General features: G+C 34.7%; 1 protein-coding gene across 7 annotated transcripts in view; it reads left to right on the top strand.

Annotated features, from left to right (window-relative positions):
* Positions 1 to 25,529, top strand: part of MLLT10 (MLLT10 histone lysine methyltransferase DOT1L cofactor) — a 131,973-nt gene that overhangs the window by 25,468 nt on the left and 80,976 nt on the right. For 5 of the 7 annotated variants that reach the window (XM_074865868.1, XM_074865879.1, XM_074865889.1 and 2 more), the window contains 4 exons: positions 9,159 to 9,268; positions 15,502 to 15,605; positions 18,096 to 18,189; positions 20,205 to 20,300. In XM_074865868.1, the coding sequence (XP_074721969.1) occupies positions 9,159 to 9,268; positions 15,502 to 15,605; positions 18,096 to 18,189; positions 20,205 to 20,300 (404 nt within the window). The remainder of the gene's footprint in view (positions 1 to 9,158; positions 9,269 to 15,501; positions 15,606 to 18,095; positions 18,190 to 20,204; positions 20,301 to 25,529) is intronic. The other 2 variants (XM_074865909.1, XM_074865919.1) reach the window with 2 other exon arrangements.

Consider the following 25,529-nt stretch of genomic DNA (forward strand, 5'->3'; position numbering starts at 1 on the left):
CAGTGCTGTGGAAACATTCCACTTATGGTTGGAAACTCATGCAGATGGTTGTGCACCAAATTGCTAGTGTGTCTGGATCTGGAAGGACTAAAGAGTTCATGGGAAGCACCAAGTGGAAATGGCATTTTTTGTTGCTCATAACCTTTTCTGGTACACTGGAGAGTACACGGATGCCTGTCTGTTCTTGGCATGGTGTTGGTGGCTGCTGTTGCTGTAATCGGAATCTGTAGCGAGCCCAAAGTGATAATCTGTCTGGATTTGATCAGAATACATCCTAGTCTGCTTCGGTGTCCTTCCTGCGTTTTCCATTGTCAAAGACCTGAACTGACCCTGAACAGAAGCAGCTAAGGTCTTGTTGCACATGTTTGTTAAGTCTTTGCGTGAAAATGGTCATTCTGCTCCTGCACTTGCACAGATCTTGGAAACAATACAGTTGGATTTAGCAGAGTGTAGCCTGGACTAATATCCATGGCGTGATTTATCTGTCAGCGGGTTATCCCTGCTAGGGATTATTAAGAGTTGACTGTATTTAGCTGTTCATTTTATTTAAATCATTTGTTAGGAGTAGCAGGACATTGCGTTATGATCAGGGTGATTGTCAGGAATTTTAGGAATGAGCTTTGAATAAGTTAATATTTTGGCTGCTTAATATCTGTGACTGTTTTAGAGCTATGGTTAAGTTTTGTGGAAAAAAAAAAATAGTCTTCCCTATATGTGGATTTTGTGGAATTTTTTTTTACATAAACATTAGGACTCTTTCAGTGTTCAGAGACTACAGTTCTGTAAATTGTTAGGTTATTTACTTTTTTAAAAAAATTATTTCTTTTAAAAATTGATACTAAAAGTAGAAAAGTATGATTGAGTTAAAAAGGAGCTTTTCTCTTTGAATGTATTTATTGACAGAATTCCTTGTTAAGTTTGGTATTCATGTTCATTTAGGGGCACCACTGTGGTTTTAAACACACGACTGAATATGAAAGTTTTTTAAAATGAGGAAAAACTGATATGTGTATGGATTGCTTATTGATTTTCTGGTTTATGTGTAAGAAGGCTATTGAAAGAGAGATTAACTTTTCTTTAGCTTTGTACTCTGTATGTGGATTAGTAGTTGGACAAAATATAAACACATTTTTTTTTGGAAAACAGAAAAGCAACAAGTGAGCATTTGTTTGAAGATACTTGAGAACTGTTGGCTGTTTGACAGTTTTGGGCCTTTTCAATTCACTAATGTTTCCTTAACTGTTGCAGTAATTTCCTTTGGGTTTTTGACACTCAGTGAGGAGGAAATAAAATCGTGACCATTTGAACTGATCATAGTTTTTTGAATCCAAATTCATCTTCTCGTAATACTGAGTATGCAGTCTGTTTTTTAAGCAAATTATTCAGTAGTATCTAATACTGTGTATCTCCCATTTAAATAGTTTTCTTACAGTAATCTTTGTCCACAATTTTCTGTAAGCCTAAAAGGCTTGATTTTGCTGTACAAGTTGTTACTTTGAAATCTGATTCCACTGGATGATGATCAGGAATGCTGTGTAACAGCATTCTTTGTGTGACTTTTCACCAAGACTTCTTTCATGCAGCTGCTTGGGAAAAGGCCAGCTAACAATGCAGTGGTTTTATGTCATGGTCCAGGCCCTCTTCCCATCCCCTGGGTTAGTGTCAGGATCTCCCAAGTCTATAAAAACATTATATGCCAGGTTTTCCTGTTGCTATTGTTATTAGAGTCAGCAGCTCTCACCGTCAGGTTTACTGTTCTGATGAGTCTTCTTGCTATTAATAAGAAAGCAAATGGTATAATGTCGCATGTACACATTCAGGCATATACATTTTGCAAGAAGTGCTTACCTACAAATGGTCTGGTCCTCTTGTGCGGATCTGCAGGAGTTTGTATTTTTTTTTTTTAAATGGGAAAGACAGTAAATTGATAAAATATTTTACTAATATAAATATACACACTACCATAAAATTATGTATTTATTATTTATATTACTAGTAATCATAATGTATAACTTGGACATTTTTTTAGAGCTTTAGATAAATATTTATGACTTTTCTTCCTTTTGCTGTATAAAAGGATTTCTTGAGGGAGGGGAAAGAGACACATTAATGCTATGGCATGCCAGATAATTTTACTGAAGCTATTATCTTATTCAGTGGACCAGTGGAATGTGGTCTGTAGCTGTTTCAAAAACAAACTATTTGTTGTGTGATGAATGATGATCCAAAGTGAATTTTTCTTATTTACAAATTTTGGAGGAACAAATTGTGATAAATGTAGTTTGGTGAAATTCTATAGTAGGACTTTGTAGGGTAAAGCCTTTTCTTCATAGACAAACAGTATTTATTTTATTTTTTTTAAAAAACAGAAATCGTCCCTTCATTCTATTACCAGTGATAAGGGTGGCTACCAACCACAGTGGTGAGAGCTCTAGCAATTAGTGTGAGCACCTTCTCTTTACCCACCTTTGAAAAGAGTGGATCGAACAATATAGTGAGTAATACTATATTAACTAAGGCAAACTCTAAAACTGTATTTACTAGGGCAAGGAAAAGACAGTAACTTAAGCTGACAGATTTCTTTTCTGCAAATTTTATTGTCTTTACAGGAAAGGAAGATCAGGGTCAAAACAAAAGTGTATGGAATGCCTTAATGAAGAGGCACTTAAAGATCTGAAATAGTACTTAATCTTACTCTCTGGCACATAGTAACAGTCTTAAGTACATCTTTGCTGGATTCACCTTTCAGAGTGGGATGGAGCTGAGTCTTGGGGTCAGTCAGCAGATCTGATTGTGGAAACTGAGGGTGCAATTTCATGTAATCTAGGACAGCTGTTGACCTCTGCTGAAAGGAGTGGACTGTGGTTTTCCCATGACTGGGTGTTTCTGCACTGGTGGTTTTGTGTATAGTAATCATACGACCTCAGTGTGGATTGCATTGACTTACTGATCTTACTGGAAGGTAAACTTTTGTTTTCCTGCAAGTTTAGTCATCGGGTGAATAAAATTTTATCTGCCCTGGTACATGGCAAGCTTGTACTACAGGGAGGGGGCAAGGATGTACAGTTGAAAGTGAAGAGTAAGGTGAGACCTTATCTTTTAGTAACAGCCCACAGCTGAAATGGATTGAGATGTACCTTAAATTACAACCTGGAGCAGCCCTAATAAGAAACTGACATTTCAACAAAGAAACATTTTCCCATGCTAGAGTAATACATTCACTTGGTCTAGGAGTGAGCTATAGTTGTAAAATTTCCTTAGTGAGATATAATGGACACTTCAGGAACTTACACAGAATGCATAAGCAAATTTTACTCTGAAATTGGTGCATGGTTAGGAGATGGTGATGACATCCCAGAGTTCTCTTGTGGGACCAGACTGGCACTATGGCTGGATCTCTGCATGACTTCATGATTCTGGTCTCTACAGACTAACTGCTTTGCAGCACAGCTTCAACTTTGATTGTGGGATGTAGCCCTAGCGTAGTGCCTACTCTGTGTCTGTTAGTTCACAAGCTATAGGTGGGCTTCTCTTGATTTGAATGGTAAGTTGGATTATAAGTGTGTTGCTGTTATAGTATCATGAACTAAAAGATTATAAAAGCAAGGCTTCAGAATTTGCACTGGAAGATGATTTGAAAGTACTATGAATTTATTTACAGTGTAAGTGCTTAGGAATCAAGTTTTGAACACTTAAACAGTAGTTGTAAAGGCAAAAATTGTTAGATGGGTAATGTACCGTGTATTATTTATCTTCCTGGGTTTTCTTTGTTAATTTTTGATTGCTTTGGTAGAGTTTGCTTCTAGTTCTTTGTTGGCAACAGTCTTTTGTTTGCTGATGGTGCAGTTATTAGGAGTTACCTGTTCTCTGTCTCACTGGAATAACAGATCAACTCTTTATTTTCAGTTAGGGTTCTGGAGCCTGAGATTTGTTACTCTGAACATTAATGAATAATGTATATTCAAATTATACCTGCTAAGTATGTACTTCTAGGTTTTCACTGAGTTAAAAATCAGTTAGGCACCTGAAATAAAAGTCTCAGTAAAAGATGGGTAAAATTTTGATAGGTTCTGTGCTGGTAATTAAACATTTTACATGTCAGAATGAAATGTAATAATCAGCAAAACTCAGTAGTGTGTCTTTCCGAGGGATAAATCAAAATAAAAAAGGACTCAGGTGAAAAGCTGGAAGTTTCATAAGACATATTTAAACTTTGAAGGCTTTTTAGCATGAATTTCCAATTTCTGATACTGGTTAAAACTGTTTTCATTATTGTTATCAAAGTAGATCTTGGAGTTGGTTTATATGTGGTTTTGATGTTGTTTTAATGTTGGTTTAAGTTGTTTCCTAAGATCTGTTCAGAGGAAAGTGTCTTAGCTATACTCGTGTGATGTTATCTTAGAAAGCACAGTGGATTTTCTTTTCAAAGGCAAGCAGCATTTCCCAAAGTTACTGGATTTGAAAACACAGTTGAAGTAAATACTTTTAATTTTAATTTGGCTGTCACCAATAAGTTGTTTCTAACAAGTAATAATCAGAAACTGATGACATGTTACAATTTCTGGAGGCATTGATTGTTGTAGAATATTGGATTGTTTCAAGCAGAAGAGGCAGTGAATCTGCCAGCCCATGATGTATTTTGTTTTCAGCAGTTTCAGAGGAAGCAGTTCTGATAAGAATGCACAGAAACAGGCAAACTCAATGGCTGATTTGAATCCTTATAATACATTTCTTAATTTCTTGTTGTTAAGCTAAATCTTAAGTTTACTTTAAAATAAGCAAGCCAGGCATTATCGTCTAGTAAAAATATTATTATTGAGAAAACACGTATGTCAAATGGTTACCTTCTCAAAGACTGAAAAATAGTAAGCAAATAAGAAAAAATTAAAAAAAAAAACAAAACCAAAACCCCAACCATTTTGCAAGATGCTAGTACCTGCATTTGCAAAAAACATATGTGGCCCGCCCCACCTTCTGGTCAAAGTTGTCCTGAAAGGAAGATGAAAGCAAAGATAAATTGAGCATAAGCAATTCAGTGGGAATAGTGAGAGTTTGTTAGCAATTACTCTAAATTTTATAAGTAAAATTAAAGGATGTGAGTAATAAATCTGTGACTAGTTGTTTGGATGCAAACCATGCACAACCAGAGTGAATGGAAGCTTATCATTTATTTAGATAGTAAAGGATATGGTCTATACAGATGGTTTTAATAAACTCATTTGGCACAAAAGTGATCTGAAAAATGGCATGAGTTCCTGGCTAAGTTTGGAGAACAATTAAGAAAAGTCAGAGTATCCTGTTATTTCTGTGCGGTGTTTTGGGTGAAGAGGAATGGTGATAAAATAATTTCAGTTCCAACAGAAACTAGTGAGGATGTTTTAAATGTTGTTGAATGTGTAGAACAGTGATACTGGAGGGGTTTTTTCAACTCTAAAACATGGGATGCAACAATACTTTTCACATGTAAACATTGGGAAAGCTCAAAAGGACTGGATTTAATGATGTGGGTGGGTTTTTTTTGAAAAAAAAGATGTATAGTTGCTGATGAAGTTGATAGTTGCCCAAGAATAATGTAGCAAGTGATTTGAATAGGAAGTTTACAGTGCAATCTTTATGGCTTAGATGGAGTTAATTGAAAAATATGTATTTTAGTGTCTTTAATAAATCCTTATAAGTGCTTTCTTTTATTTGCTATATGTATGTTTTGGATGGGTGTCTCTCTAGGATGTTTCATTATCCCTGCAGACAAAGACAGGGCAGTTGACTGCAGTAAGGCAATTGTCATTCAGTAAGAAACAGTAGACAAAAGCACTCAACTCTGAACAAGGCCATAGGTACTTTATTCTGTTGGGATTCTGAGCTCTGTGCTCTGCCTGAGGGTAGTTGTCTAAAAGGGAAGGAAGTGGCAGCAGAGGATGCTGTGTTATATAGTCAGGAGCCTTCTTGGTTATATAAAACATTAAAAGTCAAGTCTGCTTGCATGCTAGTGTAGCTCGTTCTTCTATCAGGGAGACAGAGGAGAGCTATCACACTTTGACTGTAGGTGTCCTTTACGTCTATGCTTACTCTTTGCAGCAACAGTGACTAGTCTTTTGATGCTTAGGAAAAAGAATGGGTTGTTTGCTCCCTTTTCTATTTTCTTCCACTACTGATATGGTGAAACTGAATCTTCTTGACCTTCCTTAAGTTTAAAAGTTTTGTGGAGGAGTCTACAGACCTTCTTGAGTTCTCCAAAGATGGAGATTCCACAGCACCTCTAGGCAACCAGTCCTTAACCACACTTGTTATGGAAAAATGTCTTCCTTATTCTTTCTTCAGGAAGAGCTGCTGAAACTCTGCCTGCCTAGGTTCTTCCAGGTGAGCTGGGTGTTGCTCTCTGACAATTTTGTATTTCTTCACCAGTGAAACTTTGGACAAAACAACATTTAAGCAGTTGTGTACAGGGTCTCTGAGTCCTAGCGGGAGCTAGTGCTGGAGTTAGGCTTCTTTTATGATGTAAGCATTTGAGGCTGGTAACATAAGGGTGCTGCAACCTCCTCTATGGTGAAATTTTTATTGGACAGGTTGTGATTTTTTTCATCAAGGTCAGATTATCTGGGATCTAAAGATGCCAGATGGAAACCAATGGAAAAGGTCCCTTGTCCTCAGTTCCCTGGGTGCTTTTTGACCCCTTGTTCAAAAAGTGTAATAATGCTGTGGTGCTTAATTTCTTTCATTCTATAGATACTGGTTTTGTTTTCATGAAAGATGTAAGTGTGCTGTTGCCCATGGCTATTCTGTATGTGTGCTCTATATTTTGGAAATCAGAATATCTTAAGCTAGTAGGTTTCTGGCTATATTGTTTAATTTTTTTTTGATAGTGATAGAGTAGTATTCTGTTGGAAACTGGTTTCTTATAGTGAAAATTATTTACTTACCTAAATTTTAGTTGGCTTAGTAAGTGATATTTTTTTTTTGTTTTTAAAGTCTCTGGTATATTTTGTATATTTACATAATATTTTTTCATTATAAGTAAGTGTAACTGGAGTATAGGCTTAATTATGTCTGAAGTAAAAGCTTTTGCCATCTGTTCATGTGCAACTAACTGAAAAAGAGTTTTTTCAAAATTTCAGTGTCACTTTTCTACTGGTATAATGGCTTTATTAGATGAATGGTGTTTCTATTTGAGTTAATTTTTTGAGGGGGATTTAAAAATAAATATTCACTATTAACACCACGTTAACATTTATTTATCTATCTGTCTTTAGTAAGATGAATCTGGCTTTAGGGCAGTTTGCAAGTTTTAGAAAAGTCCTTATAAACAGTTATTCCCTGAAGATATTTCAAGTAGAGAACTAAAAAAGACTGTTTTTTACAGGTTTTTTTCAGTCTATCTGTTAATGATAATTTTAAAATGGTGTGTTGGCACTGTTCTTAAAAGCAGCTCAAGTTGGCAGTTTATACTTTCTTTTCCCTACTCTTTTATTAGTTTCATGCTTTTTCTGTGTGGACTAATTCTGCAAACTATTTGTGAATAAAATGATGAAGCAGCCCAAATACTGTATTTAGTTGCAGATGGAATACTAGAATGATATGTGTTATGTTGACTATAACAGTTGTGTGTGTGCTTTTCATTTTCTATACAAATCATAACTACCCATTTAGTAAATGGGGAGAGGGGACACCAGTCAGATGGAAGCAACTAGAAAAGATCTGTGCTGTAAGAAAAAAAAAAAAAGCATATATGCAATTTCAGATACTAAGTACCATTCCAGAGTCTCAACAATACTACTGTAAGTACAACTTTGTTTACCTCAGTTTAAGAGTCAAAGTACGGTTGGATGAAGAAATTAAGAACCTTTAGATTTAGTAGAGTAGTTAAAAAAGAGAAAATCCAGATGCAAACAAAACTCAAAAAGGCCTGCAGTGAGGCAGTATGATGGGTTTTATGTGTGGTGTTTTTTTTGTTGTTGTTGGTGTTGGGTTTTTTTTGTTGTTATAGGATGCATTTGCGCAATGATAATTTACTTTGTTTACCTGATCTAATAATCTGCTAGATTATCTAATTATGTAAGCCTGTCATTTTATGTCCTTAATATTTGCATACAAGTAAGCCTGGGTAGGAAGAAAACACAATTATTTTTAAGGTGTACTGAAAGTCTTGTGACAAAAGACTTCAGTTTTCTTCTTGGGGAAGAACAGAATTCATGCTAAATCATCTGAAAGTGAATTTGGTGTGGCTAATGAGGTAGCTCTGTACTGTGTGATAGTACTCTTGAAATCCTGTTATTAGTGTCAGTATATTAATATGTTCGGTTAGCTATATAGCAGCTTCTGCTAAATTTACAGTAATGGTAAACTCTCCTCCACTGAAACAAACCGAGAACTCTCAGGATCTTAGTATTGAAAAAAGGCCTAAAATTATTAGGTTTCTTTCTGAATTGGTGTTTCTCACCACCCCCATCCAACCAAATGTCAGATAATTAGGAATGTTTACTATTTGAAATGTTATTAAAGCACACTATGGCAAGTAACAAAGCATTTATTAATGACTTCAAGTTAATGAGTTAGAACAGGACTGCATACAGGAATTGATATTCCTATGAAAAAATGAGTTGGCCACACCTTTAAAGAAGGAAAAGAAGAGATTTTGATAGAGGGGATGTGGGTGTGTGTGCATTGAGATTTCTTTCTAGAGAAAGAAGACAGCAGTCTAGTCAAATTAGAATGACTTTGTTTAAATAAAAATTGTACATAGAAGCCTTATATGATGGTAATGATTGCATGAATACTAGTTTGTTCAGATGATGTTTCCCTTTTGTGGGAATTTGCATAGCTTTTACGTGATGACTATGTTAATCCAAGAAATTTAAAGAAATAACCTGGTTTTGTATTTGTGTGTCACTGTTTGTATACATCATTAGTATTTGGATTTCTTGGAGTATTGCTTGTATAAATTCTCCACTGAATAAACTTAAAAATGTATTAGGCTCATCTAAACTTTGGATAATATAAAATGAAATGTAAACATGACTTAAGTAACTTATGTCAGTAGTATTCTAAACAGTTCAAATAGTCCATGGAAAAAAGTGTTGTAAAAGATTCTTTGTACTATAATTGAAATGTTCTTTGAGCTTCTAGAAAACATTAAAATTAAATACAATTATAACTTTTTATAGGTTGGGCTCATGTGGTTTGTGCTCTGTACATTCCCGAGGTGCAGTTTGCAAATGTTTCTACAATGGAACCTATCGTGTTGCAGTCTGTTCCTCATGATCGTTATAATAAGGTATAATTATTTGTCTTTTTATCTATATCTAATGTATTTATTATAAAACTTGTGAGCTTTAATAATCTAAAATTACACATCTTAGAATGCACTTTATATAAAATTCATAAATGTATGCAGTAATGCTGTATGTTTTCTGCTATGACTTTATGATAAATTCAAGAATTAAGAAAGCTATATTATAAATTAAGCTGTAAGATTATCTGCCATTCTCGTTATTCTTCTACAGATTAGGGACTGTTTTGTTAATTAAAAATATCGTGATCTTTGAATAACAGTTTATTTTGAAAGGAATGTGAAATATTTCCCATAGGTGAAAATATTATTACAGCTTATTTGAAATGTTATTATTAATTACCGCTAAGTCCTACTGTTTTAAGTATTGATATGAACATAGATGTGTTCATAAACATTTCTTTTAGGAAGAAAAATATGCTAATATATTAAAACAAAAGCTTGCAGACTTTTGCCTTTGTAAGCACTTTAGTGGGATTATTTGCTTATAGAAGAACTGCTCCTAAATAAGTGTCAGTGAGATGGAATGTTTTCTAAAGTGTGGTGAGACTGTTTAACAAGAAAGCAAAGCAATGCAATAGTAACTTATTAATGTACTATACTGATAGTCCAGTTTTCTACTTGTTTCACTTGTGCTACCTCTTCCTCACTAGACTTAACTATATCCTCTTTTGTACTTTCCCTTCTGTAGGCGGAAAACTGTCTGAATTTCTGATGAGTTTTATTACATATTTTTCTTGTGTTGTTCTTTTTACCTCTAGTTTCTTTCTTATACTTTATGGTGGTTTGTGATCACTGGATTAAAGAGGAATAGACTCTGTTATAAGAGAAAGGAAAAAAAAAAAAAGGCATGCATCACCTCTTGTGTTCTTCCTACAGGGAAACCAGTCCTGTTCACATCATCTCTGACCTCTTTCCACACCCCTGCCCCCCCTCAGTTTACATCTCTTTACATTTATGCATGTCCCACCTTCCCTGTTTTGTTTGTTTTTTTTGTTTTTTTGTTTTTTTTCCCTTTTTCATACTTGGGTCTTCTCCTTGTCTGTTTAAGATTCTCACAATTGCTGTCAGTATGTTTTGCCCATCTTATTTACCAGTGTATCCAAAAAGCCAGGAGTCAAACTCTAGGTTCTTGTCATGCTTTCTCATTAGGTACTACCTGAGCATCTGTAATGGTTTCTTACTCTTGATTTCCTTCTGCATTGGCAGGAACATGCAACAGTGAGATTAAGTGCAGAACTAATAAAATTTTTGTACTTGGACACAAAGCAGTACAGATTTGCTGTAGCAGATGAGTTTATTTTCTCTCTCTTTCTCTCTCTCTCTCTCTCTCTCTCCTCAACTCTGGGCCAATAGCACATCTGTTTTCTCATTTTTCCTTGAGTAGTAGTCATAATGTTTGTTTTATTGGTAGTGGCTCTTCCCTATTGTACTTCAAAAATTTTGTGGAGCACTTTGGATTTTGTTTTATCTTGCACCATTTCCATTGATGGTAACTGATATTGGATGAGTAAATCCTTGTAACTTCAAAAAATGTACCCTGCGTCTTTTAATATTACTTGTTCACAAAGTTCATTGTTGTTCTCTGTAGTCTAATTCCTTTTTGTTACAACTAAAGTTGCTTCTTTCTTGAACTGTTTTTGTTCCAAATGTATGATGTGTAGTTGTTTTTTACTGCTAAAATTCCAATTTGTGTTTTATTGGTCTGTAGTTACCATGACTTTTTTTGCTTGCTAGATAATTACTAGTGCCATATAGATCATGTAGATAGATTTCCTGATCTTGCCTAGGTCTTAGAACACCCACCAAAAATGCAGAAAACTGATTCGGGCCTATTTTTCATGTTGACAGTCAGCCTAAAATGGCTTTCATGTAGGGCCACTACAGTATATTGTAAAATATGATGAGACCTACATCAGAAATTTCAAGGTTTGGGGGTCACACCCCTAGCCTGCAAATATTTTTTTTTTTTCTCTTATTACAGAACTCAGCTTTTGTTGTCTTTACTTGGTCTATTTGGTTCAGGAATATAGTGGTTGTGGATTTCAGGGGAATCAAAGAAATGCCTATAGTGCAGTTGCTGCAGAAACCTCCTGAAACCAGTCTAACTTCACTGCCAATAGCAAGCAGTCTGGTTGTAACAGCATAGAATTTAAGAGGCAATCACTAATGGGGACTCTCCCAACTTTTTTGAAAAATCTGTAGCCAGTGCTGAGTTTGGTACTGCTGTGACTAAACTGCCACCAGTTTCAGAGTAGGTTAGTTTTGAGCAATACCCCCAAACCCAATGCAACTACTAATTCCCTTTTCAGGTAGCCTGCAGTAATTTCACCCCCCACCCACCTTGCTATGCAATATAAATTAAATATAAAAATATTTAAATTACACATTTTTTCAGATCAGAAACTTCATAAAGCATTTAACTCTGACTTCTATCAATTTGGGAGGAAATGGGAAAGAAAAGCTTTTTTTTTTTTTTTTGAGATGTAGATACAGCAAATGGTTCTTAGAACATTTGTTGCAACATTGTTGTGAACAAATGTAAACTTAAGGAAAAAACGACTAGAGTTGTTTCTCCTTTTAGAGAGGTTTAGTGCTGATTTCATTCTATCTGTCAACTGAGGTTGGAATAGGATGATTTTAAGAAAGATTTTATTTCATGTGAAGTCCTAAATAATTCTGTGTGTGGCTGGATACATATAGAATGCTAGCATGTGGAATTGGGGGAAAATACAGGCCAATGGAGATTACCATAAGGGAGAATTTATACTGTAGTCTTTAAAATAAAGACAAACATCATTGGAGTTTTGCTAGGAGATAGTACTTACTTTACACAGTTTTCTCAATGCACTCACTTCTTTCTTGAACACTGCAAAATATGCAACATTACAAAGTGCAGTAATCTTAAATGCAAGAAGCACAGCAGACACCAAAGCATGAGGCTTATCAGTGTAAAGACATTTGGCTGCTATTTCCCTGAAATTTACCTGCTTCTGGGATAAAACCCATCACATTACAGAATGAATCCACTGAATGACTTGATTAGTGGGTTAACTAACAGGAAAACTCTTCTTACACAGTTGCTTCCAAAAGGAAATGGAGTAATAGTTGCTCTCCTATTTAGTAGATGTTTATTATTCCTCGGATGGTTATACATGGATAATAGCTATTTTTTTTTATGTGAGCTTTATTTTTCTCTTTCAGATTCATTTGAAAGTATGTGGTAATTGAATATAATTACTGCTTTAGGAATCTCTTTCAAGAACTGATTAAAAAATGAGTGCGTTTGGAGTTTCTTGATCTGCCTAGTAGTAAAGGCAGATACTAGACTTTTCTCATTGTTGCAGCAAGTACTAAAATAAATTTCTGCATGACTCCTAGGTTTGATTGTGTAAGCAGGGAATGCTGTTTCTCATCTTCCCTTCTGTCTTTGTTTTTGCAAGGAAGGTTTACGTTTGAATTTTTAAAGGAAAAATACTTACAGAAACATAAAGGCAGCTTTGCAAAATGTATATTTTGCCATTAAAGAAATGAAGATATTTGCTGCATTTTTTGGGTAAAATTTCTTTGCTGAGTCAGAAGCTTTGTGTAATGTTTTGCTTATTTGGCAATGAGTTTGGGAGAAGTCTAAGTACTCTCTTCCCTTAAGAGCTCTGAAGAGCAGCACTGCTGTAGACGGTGGTACAGAGTTTTACGCTTCAACATTCCAGAGGTTTCAGAGGAGGTGTAGCAATTGCATGGATTAGCAAATTCATGAAAGTCTTCATTTTTCTGCTATGTGAAAGAAAGATAAAGGTTCTCAGGCTTCTGGATTTGTTTGTGTGTCTAAAAGAAGGTAGAAGTAGGAGAAGCTCAGCATTAGAGAGAACTTACTGTCCATGTTGGAACAGAAGCATCAACCTTCTTTGACCCTGTTTCATGTGGAAGATTAGGAAACAGGTTCTATACTTCTCATGACTACTGTAGGAAGCATAGAAGTTCATTGAGCTTGTTAAAATGGGTAGGCAGTCAACCATGTTGTGTTTAAACTTGTTCATGGTGTAGCTGGTTGGTTGTTACAATTTTTTTACTGTAAATTGGTTTGAGGGGTCCTGAATCACAGACTATAAGTGTAGTATGTAGTGTTGAAAAACAGGGCCTACATCCTTAGTAAATGAAATGCTTGTATCGCTTTTCTTTCTGAGCTTCAGTGTGGGGAAAAAAAATTTCAGATCTTAAGGCAAAACTGAAAAAAACAGAGCAGTAACTGGAGCTTGAGTTTTATGGCATCTGTTGAACTCTTGTTTATAGAGGTACCTTACTTTTGAAGTTACTTACACATATAGTTACCCAGATGAAGTTGCTAGATCATGACCTTGTTTGTTCTTAAAATCTAAGTGTGTCAGGTCATCGTATGGAAAGTGAAAAAGGAGCCCGTCTCAGACCTTGTCAAATAACTGAGTTATCTGCGTACACTACCTTGATGTGCAAAGGCAGCAAGTCAAAGAATTAAGTAGGATTATCCCCTTTTTGATCCTTCAAATGTTAGGATATAGGGTATGATTTTAGGATATATTAGCTTTTGGGTTTAATGCTTTTTGAAAGTCTTGTGGAAACCGTACAAGAATGACTCATCTACCCTAGAGTCTTTCATGTTAACAAAAACGCTTTAGCTGATATCTCATGTTAAATGTTGTTCTAAATACCTTTGTAAAAGGCTGTTCTGATCTCAGAATTTCACTAATTTTCCTGTCTTTCTAAGTAATACTGGTTTTGCATTATATAATTTTGATTTTTATTTCAGTGGTATCTGGTCCATTTTTCTTAAACTATATTTTCTACTACCCATGGTTGATGTTCTTTTTATTTATTATGCTACTCATTCTGTGCCTCACTAAAGTGAGGCTGTGGTACAATTGCAATAAGACTGTTACAGTTTAAATGCAGACAATTCTTTTTTTGGGAAAAAAAAAGTTTTTTATCTTTTCTCATCTGAGATCTTGTTAATAGGATTTCTGCAGAGGTAGCAGTGTGTTGTTGATGTTTGTTACCTCAGTAAAGTTCTCTCTCATTTGAAAACAGACACTTGACTGCCCCAGTAATGGAGAATACTTCCATTAAGAATCTATTCTTAAATTGTTAATTTTACACATAAATGTGATATGATGGAATCTCTTTAAATGGCATTTCAGTAATTAAGGCAGTAAAAAATGAAAAGAGATTTAGTTTTGCCTGATGTTTCTCCCTGAAATGCTGGTGAGGGATTGTAGTGATATCTAGTATAATAGTGAGCTTCCATACAGCATGTATCCATGTTTATTGGCCACATGGGTGTTTTTAATTAAAAAAAAGTTTTAAATAATGAGAAAGATTTTGGATTCTTTTTGTCTTAATTTTATTTTCTTCCATTTTACTGAGAATGCTTTTATAAATATTACAAATTGCTATAGTATCCCAGTAAAACAAATAAATTGACAGAAATACTATGAAAAGATTTTTCAGGTACTAGACAGGTTGTTTTCATTTTAGCTTGTTTTTGAGGTTGAAATGGGTTTGATATACTAATTTAAGCTTTATTTACAGAGAGTTCTTGCTTGATTAGTTTCTAAGATGTTTATGGGGCTGTTCAAGTCATGCTGAAATTAAAGCAGAATTCTGTTAAACACCATATTTAATGAAAGGTAACTGAGTATCATACGAATATTGAAGCATACTATGAGACTTCTGAAAATTCATTACAGCAAATGTACAAATAAAATTTTAAGTCTGCAGTTTTTCTGTATGTAATTTTGTAGACACATGCATGTATACTGTATGGTATCTTGTACCATTAGGTACTAATTTGATGTTTCTGAATGCCACCAATACAGGTAATGTTAAATGAATGTGAAAAATGATTGTGACTTAAAAGGACATAAACACAAACTTGAAAGCAAGGAAAATCTTGAAGCCTAATGCTATTAACCTTTGGCTGTTTAACCGCTTGGCTAGTTGAATAGCAGTATAGAATTTAAGTAAATTAGTATTTGTACTGCTTTAGTGTTGGTGAAGTGTTACACAGATCCCAGGTGTCTACTAGGTGATCTCTGTTTGCAAACATACATAATTAGACTTTTATAAAGAGGTTCTTATATAAGCTTAGCTGCAAAATCCAGTAGTTCTCACCCTAGAATATTCTGTGTGTAACACAGAATTTATTTGTATGTTTCTTATCATGTTAAGTATTTTCTCTTTGATAGACATGCTATATTTGTGATGAACAAGGCAGAGAAAGTAAAGCAGCCACTGGTGCTTGTATGACATGTAATAAACATGGATGTCGACAAGCTTTTCACGTCACGTGGTAAGTGTATTTTATTACTTAACATCTCTGATGTTCCAGAAAGAGTCGATGCACACAATGTAATCAATAAACTCTTTATTTAGTATATTTCTGAGTAAAGAAATATACTAAAGTGGTTTGTGTAGAAATACCTAACTTTATTATAATGATATGGCAGTGGCAGTATAGATATTGCTGTGAGCTGTGAAAGCTGTCTGAAAATACTCCCTTGGATTGTATTAAATGCTGTGTGTTCCTGTGAATAAAGTTTAGTGGGTTTTTTTTGCTTAGGTAATTTTTCTTAGATGATATTTTATAGGATATGGGAATGTGAAGACATTGTTTGTTTACCTGCTAACTGTTTATTTTTGGTAAATCAGTGGGAAAAATTACTGAGCTATACAGAAAAATGCACTAGTCTCACCCCTTCCGGTACCGATTTCCAAACACTTGTGGGTAATTCACCTCACTGGTTTTATCTAAATGGTACACATCTATTCTGAACTATTAATTTAAGTTTCATGTATAGCTGTTGGAGAAAACCAGCTGTGTCCACCATCTGATTCATTCCACTTTAAGATATATAGGTTTGCTTGTATTCAGGAGATGCTTGTCTCACTTTATGGACTTCTGAAAGAGGCTGGATAATTAGATTAAACCATGTCAACAGGTAAAAGGAGGCAAAAGGAGTTCCACCCCAGAATTTACAGGCATTATTTGTTTTTTCAGATTCAGCTGAAGCTATTTTTCCAATAGATAGATAGCAGATTTACACAGACTGGGGCTACATAATCTGTGGATTTACCTGTCTGTTTTATGAGTGCCCCAGTATGCTTCTTTATGGCCAGCTCAGTCAGGAAAATGTTATTTGCACACCTACTTAACTTACTTGTATTTTCTTCAGTATAATCAAGTGATACTTTGAATGTCTTGTGCAGATCTTAAAGGATATAATTCTGTACTTTAGGTGCTGATTTCTTGGCAGCTCTTCTTTTCTTTTTTTTTTTTTTTCTAATTACTTGACTACCTGGCAGGTTTTACTCTTTCATAAGCATCTATTTTTTTAATTCTATGTGATTAATGTCAAGTTTCTTTTTATGGTGAAAATGGATTGTGTTCCTCAAACCATGTATAACGTATTAAGAGGTTACTTACAGATGTGAAAAAATGTATACATCGGAGTGTTTGGATAAAAAGATATCTTTTCTTTGAAACACTTTGGTGCACACAAGAGTTGTTTTAATCTTTCTTCTTTCTTCCAAAACCCTGGTTTTGGTGAATGCCGTAAAGAACATGAGAATTAGGTTCAGATTTAAAATATTTATCTTGCCAATTTTTAGAATTGATTCTAAAAAACCCAGGTATGTACTATAAAATGATATCTAGCCAGAGAGTACTGTGACTGAGGATATCAAGAGGCTTCTGTAATATTTAAAAAATGGAAGAAAAATGTGAAAACTACAGAAGGCAGAGATCCACGGTGATGTGTATCAATTTTGGGTTAACAAAACTAATGTCTAAGGAAGAATGAGCTTGAGTCCATGTGTTTTTGTATGGCAAGCTTAGAACAATATAGCTTTGCTTAAAGAGATTCTCTTAAATGTTTTCTGTAGTTGGCATCTGCTGTAGGTGTGCATGTATTTAGGGAGCAGTATTTCTGGATTGCCCAGGAACATGATGTATAAATGAGGGGAAAGTGATTTTAAAAAGCAATGAAAATAAGCTGCCCTAATATATTGTTCTTTCATTTAAATACTCTCGTGCATCATTTTGACTGTAAGACTGCATTATTATGCTAATGAAAATGATATGGAAAATGAAACTGAATATTTGGCCTTTCAGTGTCTTAAGTTGGTTTTGATAAAAAAAATTAATCAGCATTATAAATGGTGAAAAGCAAATTTGATTTGAAAAAACGTAGTAGAATAAGGTAATAATTAGCCCAGGCAAGGAAACTTGTAAGTCTTGGTCTTTTTAAAAGAAATTAACCTGCCAGAGTCTTTTAAACCAATAAATATGGTTTGATTTATTATGTCATTGAAGTTCTATTTTTTAAAAAAAAAAAGTGATTTTCCTGGCAAAGCAGAGAAGAATGTGTGCAACTTCAGAAAAATTTCTTTTTTGGATCTACCAGATCCAAAGACCTGTTTTGTTAAAAGCTGTTCTTTCCATAGATAATTTTTGGCTTGAATTTGAACTAAGAATCATTGTAAATTGCTTGGTTTATTTATTTGTGGGTGTAGCTGCATAATAAATGTAGATTTTCAAGCTATAAGCTTGTCTGAGTGGCTTAAAGAGTATGAAAAAGGCATCAGGCCAAAGTATAAACCATGTATGTTTTTCATTGGGCTACAAAGGTTGGTTATGTGGTTGCATGCCATTAGAAATCACTTGTGTGGAAATCTCTTCTACTAAATGCAGGTATAAGTATCAGTACATTATCAGCTGAGATATTGTGGTACAAGCTGATGTAAAATTGCTTTCCTTGAATGTTGTTTGGTTTATTTTTAGTGCACAGTTTGCAGGACTTCTTTGTGAAGAAGAAGGCAACGGTGCAGATAACGTCCAATACTGTGGCTACTGTAAATACCATTTTAGTAAACTGGTATGTATATGTTAAATTCTATAAATGTCACTGACTTATTTTTGTCACTCTGAATTGCTATTAACGCTAGAAATAACGTTTTCATGTAGCTCAGAAAGTAGATTGTATTTCATTAAAACAAATGTTTTAATCACAGTTACAGAAGTACTAGCTGAAAATATTTTTATAAGTGGTTACTTTCTAGATGTGTGGGTTTTTCCCTTCTGCCAGAAATAGCATGCACACTTAATGTTTTTTTTCATTAAGTTCCTGTAATGTTTTGTTTTCTTTTGCTGTTTAATTAGTTGGCTTCTAGGTATTTAATCCATTCTGGAATAATCTAGAAGATATTACTTGATATCCTATATATTAGAGGACTTCCTTATTTCTTTCTGCTTGTTACTGTGTTGTGCTGGTTTGTTTTTTTTTTTTTTTGAGTGTTTTTCCTTTTGTTCTATCTCTCACTGTGTAGCCAGTGGGTATTCTCTGCCTATAAGTTCTTTGAAACACAACCTCAAGGAAGTGACTTGAGGTTTGATTTTTAAAAAACAAACAAGCAAACAAAAAACTTCAAAATTTCTGTTATTTCAGTAGGTATTGGATCAGACCTCTGGAGTCATTCCTATCACTTCTTATCAGTTTGACAGTTCCAGATACCTGTTTCTGTGTACATGTGTGAGTGTGTGGACTTGAAGGACTTACTGATGTTTAAAAAATATTATTTATGAATATTGAATTACAAAAACTAACATATATACCCTTAAGTTCAGATACTGCTGGAAGTATAGTTAAACTTGCTGATTATTTGTTTTGGCTGCTAAAAAAGGTGAATACTTGGGTGACTTTTGAATAGGTTGTAATGACGTAAAAACTCAGGGCCAGTGAACCCTTTCTAAAAGATAAGCTTGTGAGGTTAGCTCCATGCTTTTGTGAAATATTGATGAGTTTGCTTCATAATGAAGATAAGTCAGGGCTTTCCAGGCCCTTACTAAGCTAAGATTTTTTTTTTAATTATTATTATCTTGAGCTAAGTATACAAAAAGGAACAGAAATGGTCTATAACTTAGCAGTGAAGGCAAGCTCTTCCACTTTCAAGCACTTGATTTAAGTGTTATAGTGCTGCTATGATCGAAAACATGTATGTTTATTTACAAAGGAAGTTTAATGATAAAGACATAACTCTATATTTGATGTGTAATTACTTAGCTTTCCATTAGGAAACTGCAGTGGTAAGAACAGCAAAACTGGCAAGATCATTTAAGCGTTTTAGTGTTTCTTTAGGGTTATTGTGACTGTTGATGCCTGGTAAATACAGGTGTTTAGTATTTACCACTGAAAATGGTGGGTGGTATATATCTACTATACCACTGAAAACTTTTGTTGGCAAAGCAGTGACCTGAAGTGTCTTTATAATGCTACCTCAGTTATGATAAAATAATAAACATTTTGAACACTGGCCTAGCATAAAGTATTTGCAGTCCTAGACTAGGCTCTCAGACATTACAGAAATACAGCCAATTATGTCTGCTGCTTATAAGTGTATCCATGTCCATAGCATTCTGTATCCTGTTTCTTAAATCATTTTAATGAAAATATTGCAGATAGGTCACTTGAATAATAAATCATGAAGCCACAGAACAGCCACCTCACAATGCATTTCAAGCATGTGGTGGCTAGCACTGTGGCTTCACGTAATACTCATTGAGCAGCATCTTTTCTGTTTTATGCTATGGAAACTTGAAAATGTGTCCAGCATCTTTTAACCTTTAAGAAGTGGCATATCTCATTCCTTTGTGGAAAGTGTATCTTGCAAATTCATGGGAGGTGTCAAAGTTGGTATAAGGATAGACTTTTTTTCCTGGTATACATTGGGTAGTCTTGTTAATTTTATTAGTGTTAGTAATATGTCAGTTTTTCAGTAACTGAAGTTTTTTTTCTTCAAGCAGTAAGGCATCTTATCAGTTGAAATGCTTTATACTTTTTATTTATTCAAATGGTTCCTTTTCTCTATCCATAAATATATTTTCTCTTTTTAGAAAAAGAGCAAACGGGGATCTAATAGGTCATATGATCAAAGTTTAAGTGATTCTTCCTCTCACTCTCAGGATAAACATCATGAGAAGGAGAAAAAAGTAAGTGGATTTGTCGTTGCTAATTATGTGGCACATCTGCTTAATAGTAGCACTTTCTGATAAATCTTAATTTTTGCTGAAAAGCGTGAAGGAAATCTTGTTCCTGAAGCACTGAATAATAAATAACACAGGTGATAAACTAGAGATACTAGGGTCCAATGAGGAAACATCTTCAGGTGCATTTGTACATGTACCTTCCTATTTCTGTTTATAACTAGTTTTGGGATACACACTGAAACATATCCATGGGGAAGGCTGTTTCCATGCAGCTCCCTTTGCTTTAGTTTCCCACTGGAGATTTTTTTTGCGTAGCCTTTGTGACTAGGCGGGAAAGAAAACAAAGGTTAGATACTTTAGCAAGTGTGCTGAATAAACAGGTGCATCTAATTTTTTGTTTTACATTATATCTTTTTCTCATCATCAAAGAACTGTCATTGCTTGTTGACACATTTTACTAGCACTGGTGGTGAAGCCCACTGTGATGGCAAAATACCTTGTCATTCACCTGGGAATCTTCCTGTGAGGGTACAGAGAACATAACTGACTCCTAATTTGTATCATTGGTGTATTCTTTTAACAACTTAACTTCACATTTTTAAAAAGAATTTTAAATTTATAATGATTATTACTTCATGTTTTTATTTCTGCTAGATCAGTAGTTGTCTATGGGAAATTTGTCATCTGAATTCAACACAGGGTGATAACAGACAGTGTCACAATAATGCAAATTTGCTTTGGCTCTTTTTTAGCCCCCTAAGAATACATGCTAAATGGCTTACCTGCATGCATCCTGTATAACTAACTGAATAGACTTTCCTGCAGTTGTGTGTAGACTTAGTTTTGCATTATTCAAAATCATTACATAAAAATCAAAATCAAAGAATGTATTGACCAAATGTGTATTATATAAAGGAGCTGTATTTATAGTGACAGGAAATTGAATAATAAATGTCAGTCTTCAGACCCTTAGTCTCCTTAATATTTGATTTGATTTTTAAGTTCACTTCCACTTTGGATGGATGTTGATTTTCATTGTCCTTGGATAATCTTCTAACAAGTGTCTTTAGATGTGGTTAACGATGTAGGTGAATAGCTCCATCTTCATCTGGCAATGCAGAAGAGAGTGTACATTGCTATGTGGTTGTACCTCTAAATCTAAATTTATGACTAAAATAATAAAAGTATGGGGTTTTGGCAGATCTTTTTTTCTTAGTAACACATTGGTAGAAAAAAAAACCCCTTGAATTATGGACTACAGAATTACTTGCAAGGTAAAACCTTACCAATATTTGCCACCTTTTTTTCTTAGTTTGCTTAGTTTTTCACCACTGTCATATTTCAGGTCATGTTTTGTCAAAATGCATGCATGGATTTTTTTATTCACATTGACAAAACTTTGAAGTTGAATTTGAAGAAACTTTTGAGGTGTGAGCATAAGGCTCAATTTCAGTTTTGTACATCTGAGGAGTGCAAAAAACCTGTTGCTGGGTTTTTTTTTTTGTGGGTTTTTTTTTTGAAAGTGACTTTGACTTTAGATACTATGCTTCTTCAGGTCATAATACCTGTAAAATCTTCAGGGACTTTCTAAGAGTGTGTTCAGCCAATGTATGAGCTATTTTTTCTGCTAGCTGTTCGGCTAACTCGGAAGTGTTTTGATGTGGATCTTCTAGCAATAGTTAAAGTTGTGGCTTGCCTTTGTAAGTCCTGGCCTTTTTCTGTGACTTAAAGTTTGATAGAAATAGGATATTAAAGTTTCGTTTAACTTTCATGAACTGAAACATGGTAATCCAGAAGATCTCATAATCTGTAATGTTAAGTGAAGCAATGCAGTTTGAAGCACTAAACTCTTATTTGACATTCAGTGGTTCTCATGGCATGTTATAGCATGTTCACTTACCAAGTTTAACTTGGTTTGTATGTTGTATAATAACAAAACACTATTCTAGTTAAAACCACCAAGTGGTGAAAAAAATTGCAGTTCCCTAAAGCTGTTAGCCACAAAAAGTTAAGTGATTGCATATTTTTTGTTTGGCATTTTTAATCTTGGATGTTCTACGTTGAAGAATGACCTGTGCTTTGCAAAATAGTCAGTATGTGATATGGAGGCTCATTCTCTTGGTAAATTTGATTACCTTCTGCATGTGATGTCTTATTTGATAAAGTATATCAAATATGCAGTGTACCTTGGAGGAGTAGGGCCATTTTTTTAGGGTAACTTTCCTTATTTTCTCTTTCTGTAAATTTGTTTGGAAACTAGATTGTTGTCATATTACAGTAAATATGTATCTTTCTTTCCAGCTATGGTGGTGTCTTCTCTCCCCGTAAGGGCACTCTGGTTTCTACTTTATCTTTCATCTTTGTTCTTTGGAAATTTGGATACTCTGATCTTTAGGCATCCTTAAAGCTTTCCCTTTTGCCAAGCAGAAGCTGTACGAATTGAGGATTGGAATAATTTTTATTGCTCAGACCTCAAAAGATGTCCATTTGCATATAAAAGATTATTCTGCAGTAAGAAGAGGTTGGTCTGAAAATGTTGATATGGGTAGCTGTCATTTTTGTAAACAGACACCGAGTTGAAAGCATGTGTTTTCCTTCATAACATGTATTTAGTCTCTTCGGAGCGCTGTACTTAGCAAATTGATAGCAAATATATAAGGGTATAATCATTAAAAAAACAAACCCAAAACCTTTGATATCGTTTAATTTTAATGAGGAATTTGAAGCTACAGAATAAATAGCTTAGTTATATTCTGATTACTGCTGCACTAAATATTATTCGTTTCTGTGGCAGAGATGTTATTTAGAAATGGTTAGAGATGAAGCTGTGTGCCTCATAAGTGTAGTTGATAGTATGTTGCTTGACATCCTGTTGTAATACCCTTTTTTTCAGGGCCCAGCTATTTACCTCAAGCTTTTTGGGGAAAACTTATGACACCATAAGGCTGTGGAAGAATACCTTGCTAGTGTTCCTAGCAGCCTTATTGTTGGACGGGGCTAAAGAAGGAACTAAACATGCTTATGTTTAGGAAGTTTTTCTCATCACTTATATGAAAATTAGGCCAGCTTACTAGCATTATATGTTTATGACTTATGAAAAATGTGAATTTACGACATACTAAGTAACTACTATATATCAGCTGAATTACACAAACTCCTTTTCTACTAGAAGTGCTTTTGTCTGGGCTGAGTGGGGGAAGGAGAAATTTAAAACTCTTTGCTATCATGGCTTATATGATGCAAATTAAACAAAAATGGGCTTGCCACTGAAGACTGCAGATGTGTAAGAAGTGGTGACTGAAGAGGCAAAAAGAACAAAATAGTGACAATGAGCCCTGGGGCACTATTACAGAAGTTGGAGGGTGTCAGAGGAGAGCCTAAAATGCAGGAGTCACTAAAAGTGTTCTAAACACTGAGCTACTGGCTAAAGGGAATTAATTTTGGGCATCCTCTTGCTGCTTGTCCTGTTCTTAAAGAAACATTACCAGGACATCTTCTCTGATTTTCAGTGGAGAAACTTGAACATCTAAGAAGAGTTCGAGGCAGTGTGTGACACTGTGTTTTGCTGTAGCCATGAGTTTCGTTTTTATGCCCATGGGAAGGGAAAATTTAAAACACAACTCCACTCATGGAAAGTTTCCATAGGCTAGCTGTGTGTTGGATTGTGAACTGCATTCTGAACTGCCCAGACTTTCCCAATATGTGAAGGAGCCTAACGCTCATATGTCAGGGCTATTACTTTCATTTGGGAGAAAGGCACTTGATGCTTTTTAATGTATTTTAATGCTCTGTGTGGGCCTAAACGCTCAGATCAAATGTTCAGTATGTATTCCTCACTATCTGAATAACTGGCTATGAAAAGATAAAATTGACCTGCCATGCATCACTTAAGATTCTGTGGCAAAATAGGAACAGACTGCAGTTCTTTGGGTTACCATTCAGCTGCATAAGCAATGGTTTCCTTTTTTATCTTTTAAAAAAAAATAATATTCTGATTTAGTCCCGAAGAGTCAATTTGTAGTACTGTATAAAGCAGTGTGTTGCAATTCTAATGATGTCGTTCCTGTGTTAATTGCCTCATTTCATAAACTTAATGATGTTATTTGAACGTTGGGGTTTTGTGTAACTTTTTAGGGAAAAAAGGTCTACGCTCATCTCAGTAGTGCAGTATCCTGCTGCGTTTTTATTAATTTTTTAAGTTTTTGTTAATCAGTTTAATAGATTTGACTGTTTTTTTTAATCCTCTCAGCTGTTCATGATGTATGAAGCAAAATTGTAAGAATGCTGAAGATAACTAGAAGAGAATTGTTTTGCAACCACTTTGAAATTACTGTAATTTTAATTATTGAAGTAAAGCTAGATAAATATTATTCAAATGAAAATTGTGTGGTACGGATGCTAATGGTGATACTTTCCATGTTGACCTCTTCCAAATTGTGTTCAGTGAGAGGAAAAGGAGGTCGCCTCTAAATCGCCTCTAAAAAGTGGTCAATAAGTATATAACATATGTGGCTCAGTGTACAGATGGTCTTTAGTATCTGTCTATGAGCTGCAGACTCTGATTCCTGTTTCATAAGACTTGAGTTTTTGTGTGAGTTCTCTGGCCTTCAGAAAGGGGTGACTTCATGCTGCAGTCTTCTACTGTTGGTGCCAACAAATAGTGTTTCTGTTTCTGGGCACCCGTTCTTTACTGACTTTGTAGGAGTACAATATTTTCTTTTTAAACATACATCCTCGTGTCAAATTGTGTTGGAAGTCTAGTTATTTGGGAAGACTGCAGAGTGTGACTGTGTAAACAAAATTTCATTAGAAAGGTACTCTTATCTGAATATATTCAATAATATATATCTTTAAAGTCTTCAGGATTCAGAGCAAAGGTGGCATCTTGTTTGATTTATTGCCTGCTAAAGTTCTGTGTTAACCTGTGTTGTATTCTGTGTCAGCCTGATAATCAACTGCGTGGTCTACTGGAACTGGCACCAGTTGGCATAGATGGCACAGCAAAATGATCTCTTGTTGAGTTCAGGAAGAACTATATAAGCAGATAAGCTTGTTTTCTTCTTACTAAAATATAAGAAAATTTAAATAAAAAGTAGGGACTTCTGTTTCAGTTATACTTATCATGGAATTACTGATTTGACTACCTCATATTTTTCTAACTGTACAGTAACACGAGTAATGCTTTTAGTGTACCTTAGCACAACAAACACCTCTTAATAGTATTAAGCTTGG

The sequence above is a fragment of the Strix uralensis genome, chromosome 1 (genome assembly GCF_047716275.1).
Source record: "Strix uralensis isolate ZFMK-TIS-50842 chromosome 1, bStrUra1, whole genome shotgun sequence".
In the NCBI taxonomy this organism is placed as follows: Eukaryota; Metazoa; Chordata; class Aves; order Strigiformes; family Strigidae; genus Strix; species Strix uralensis.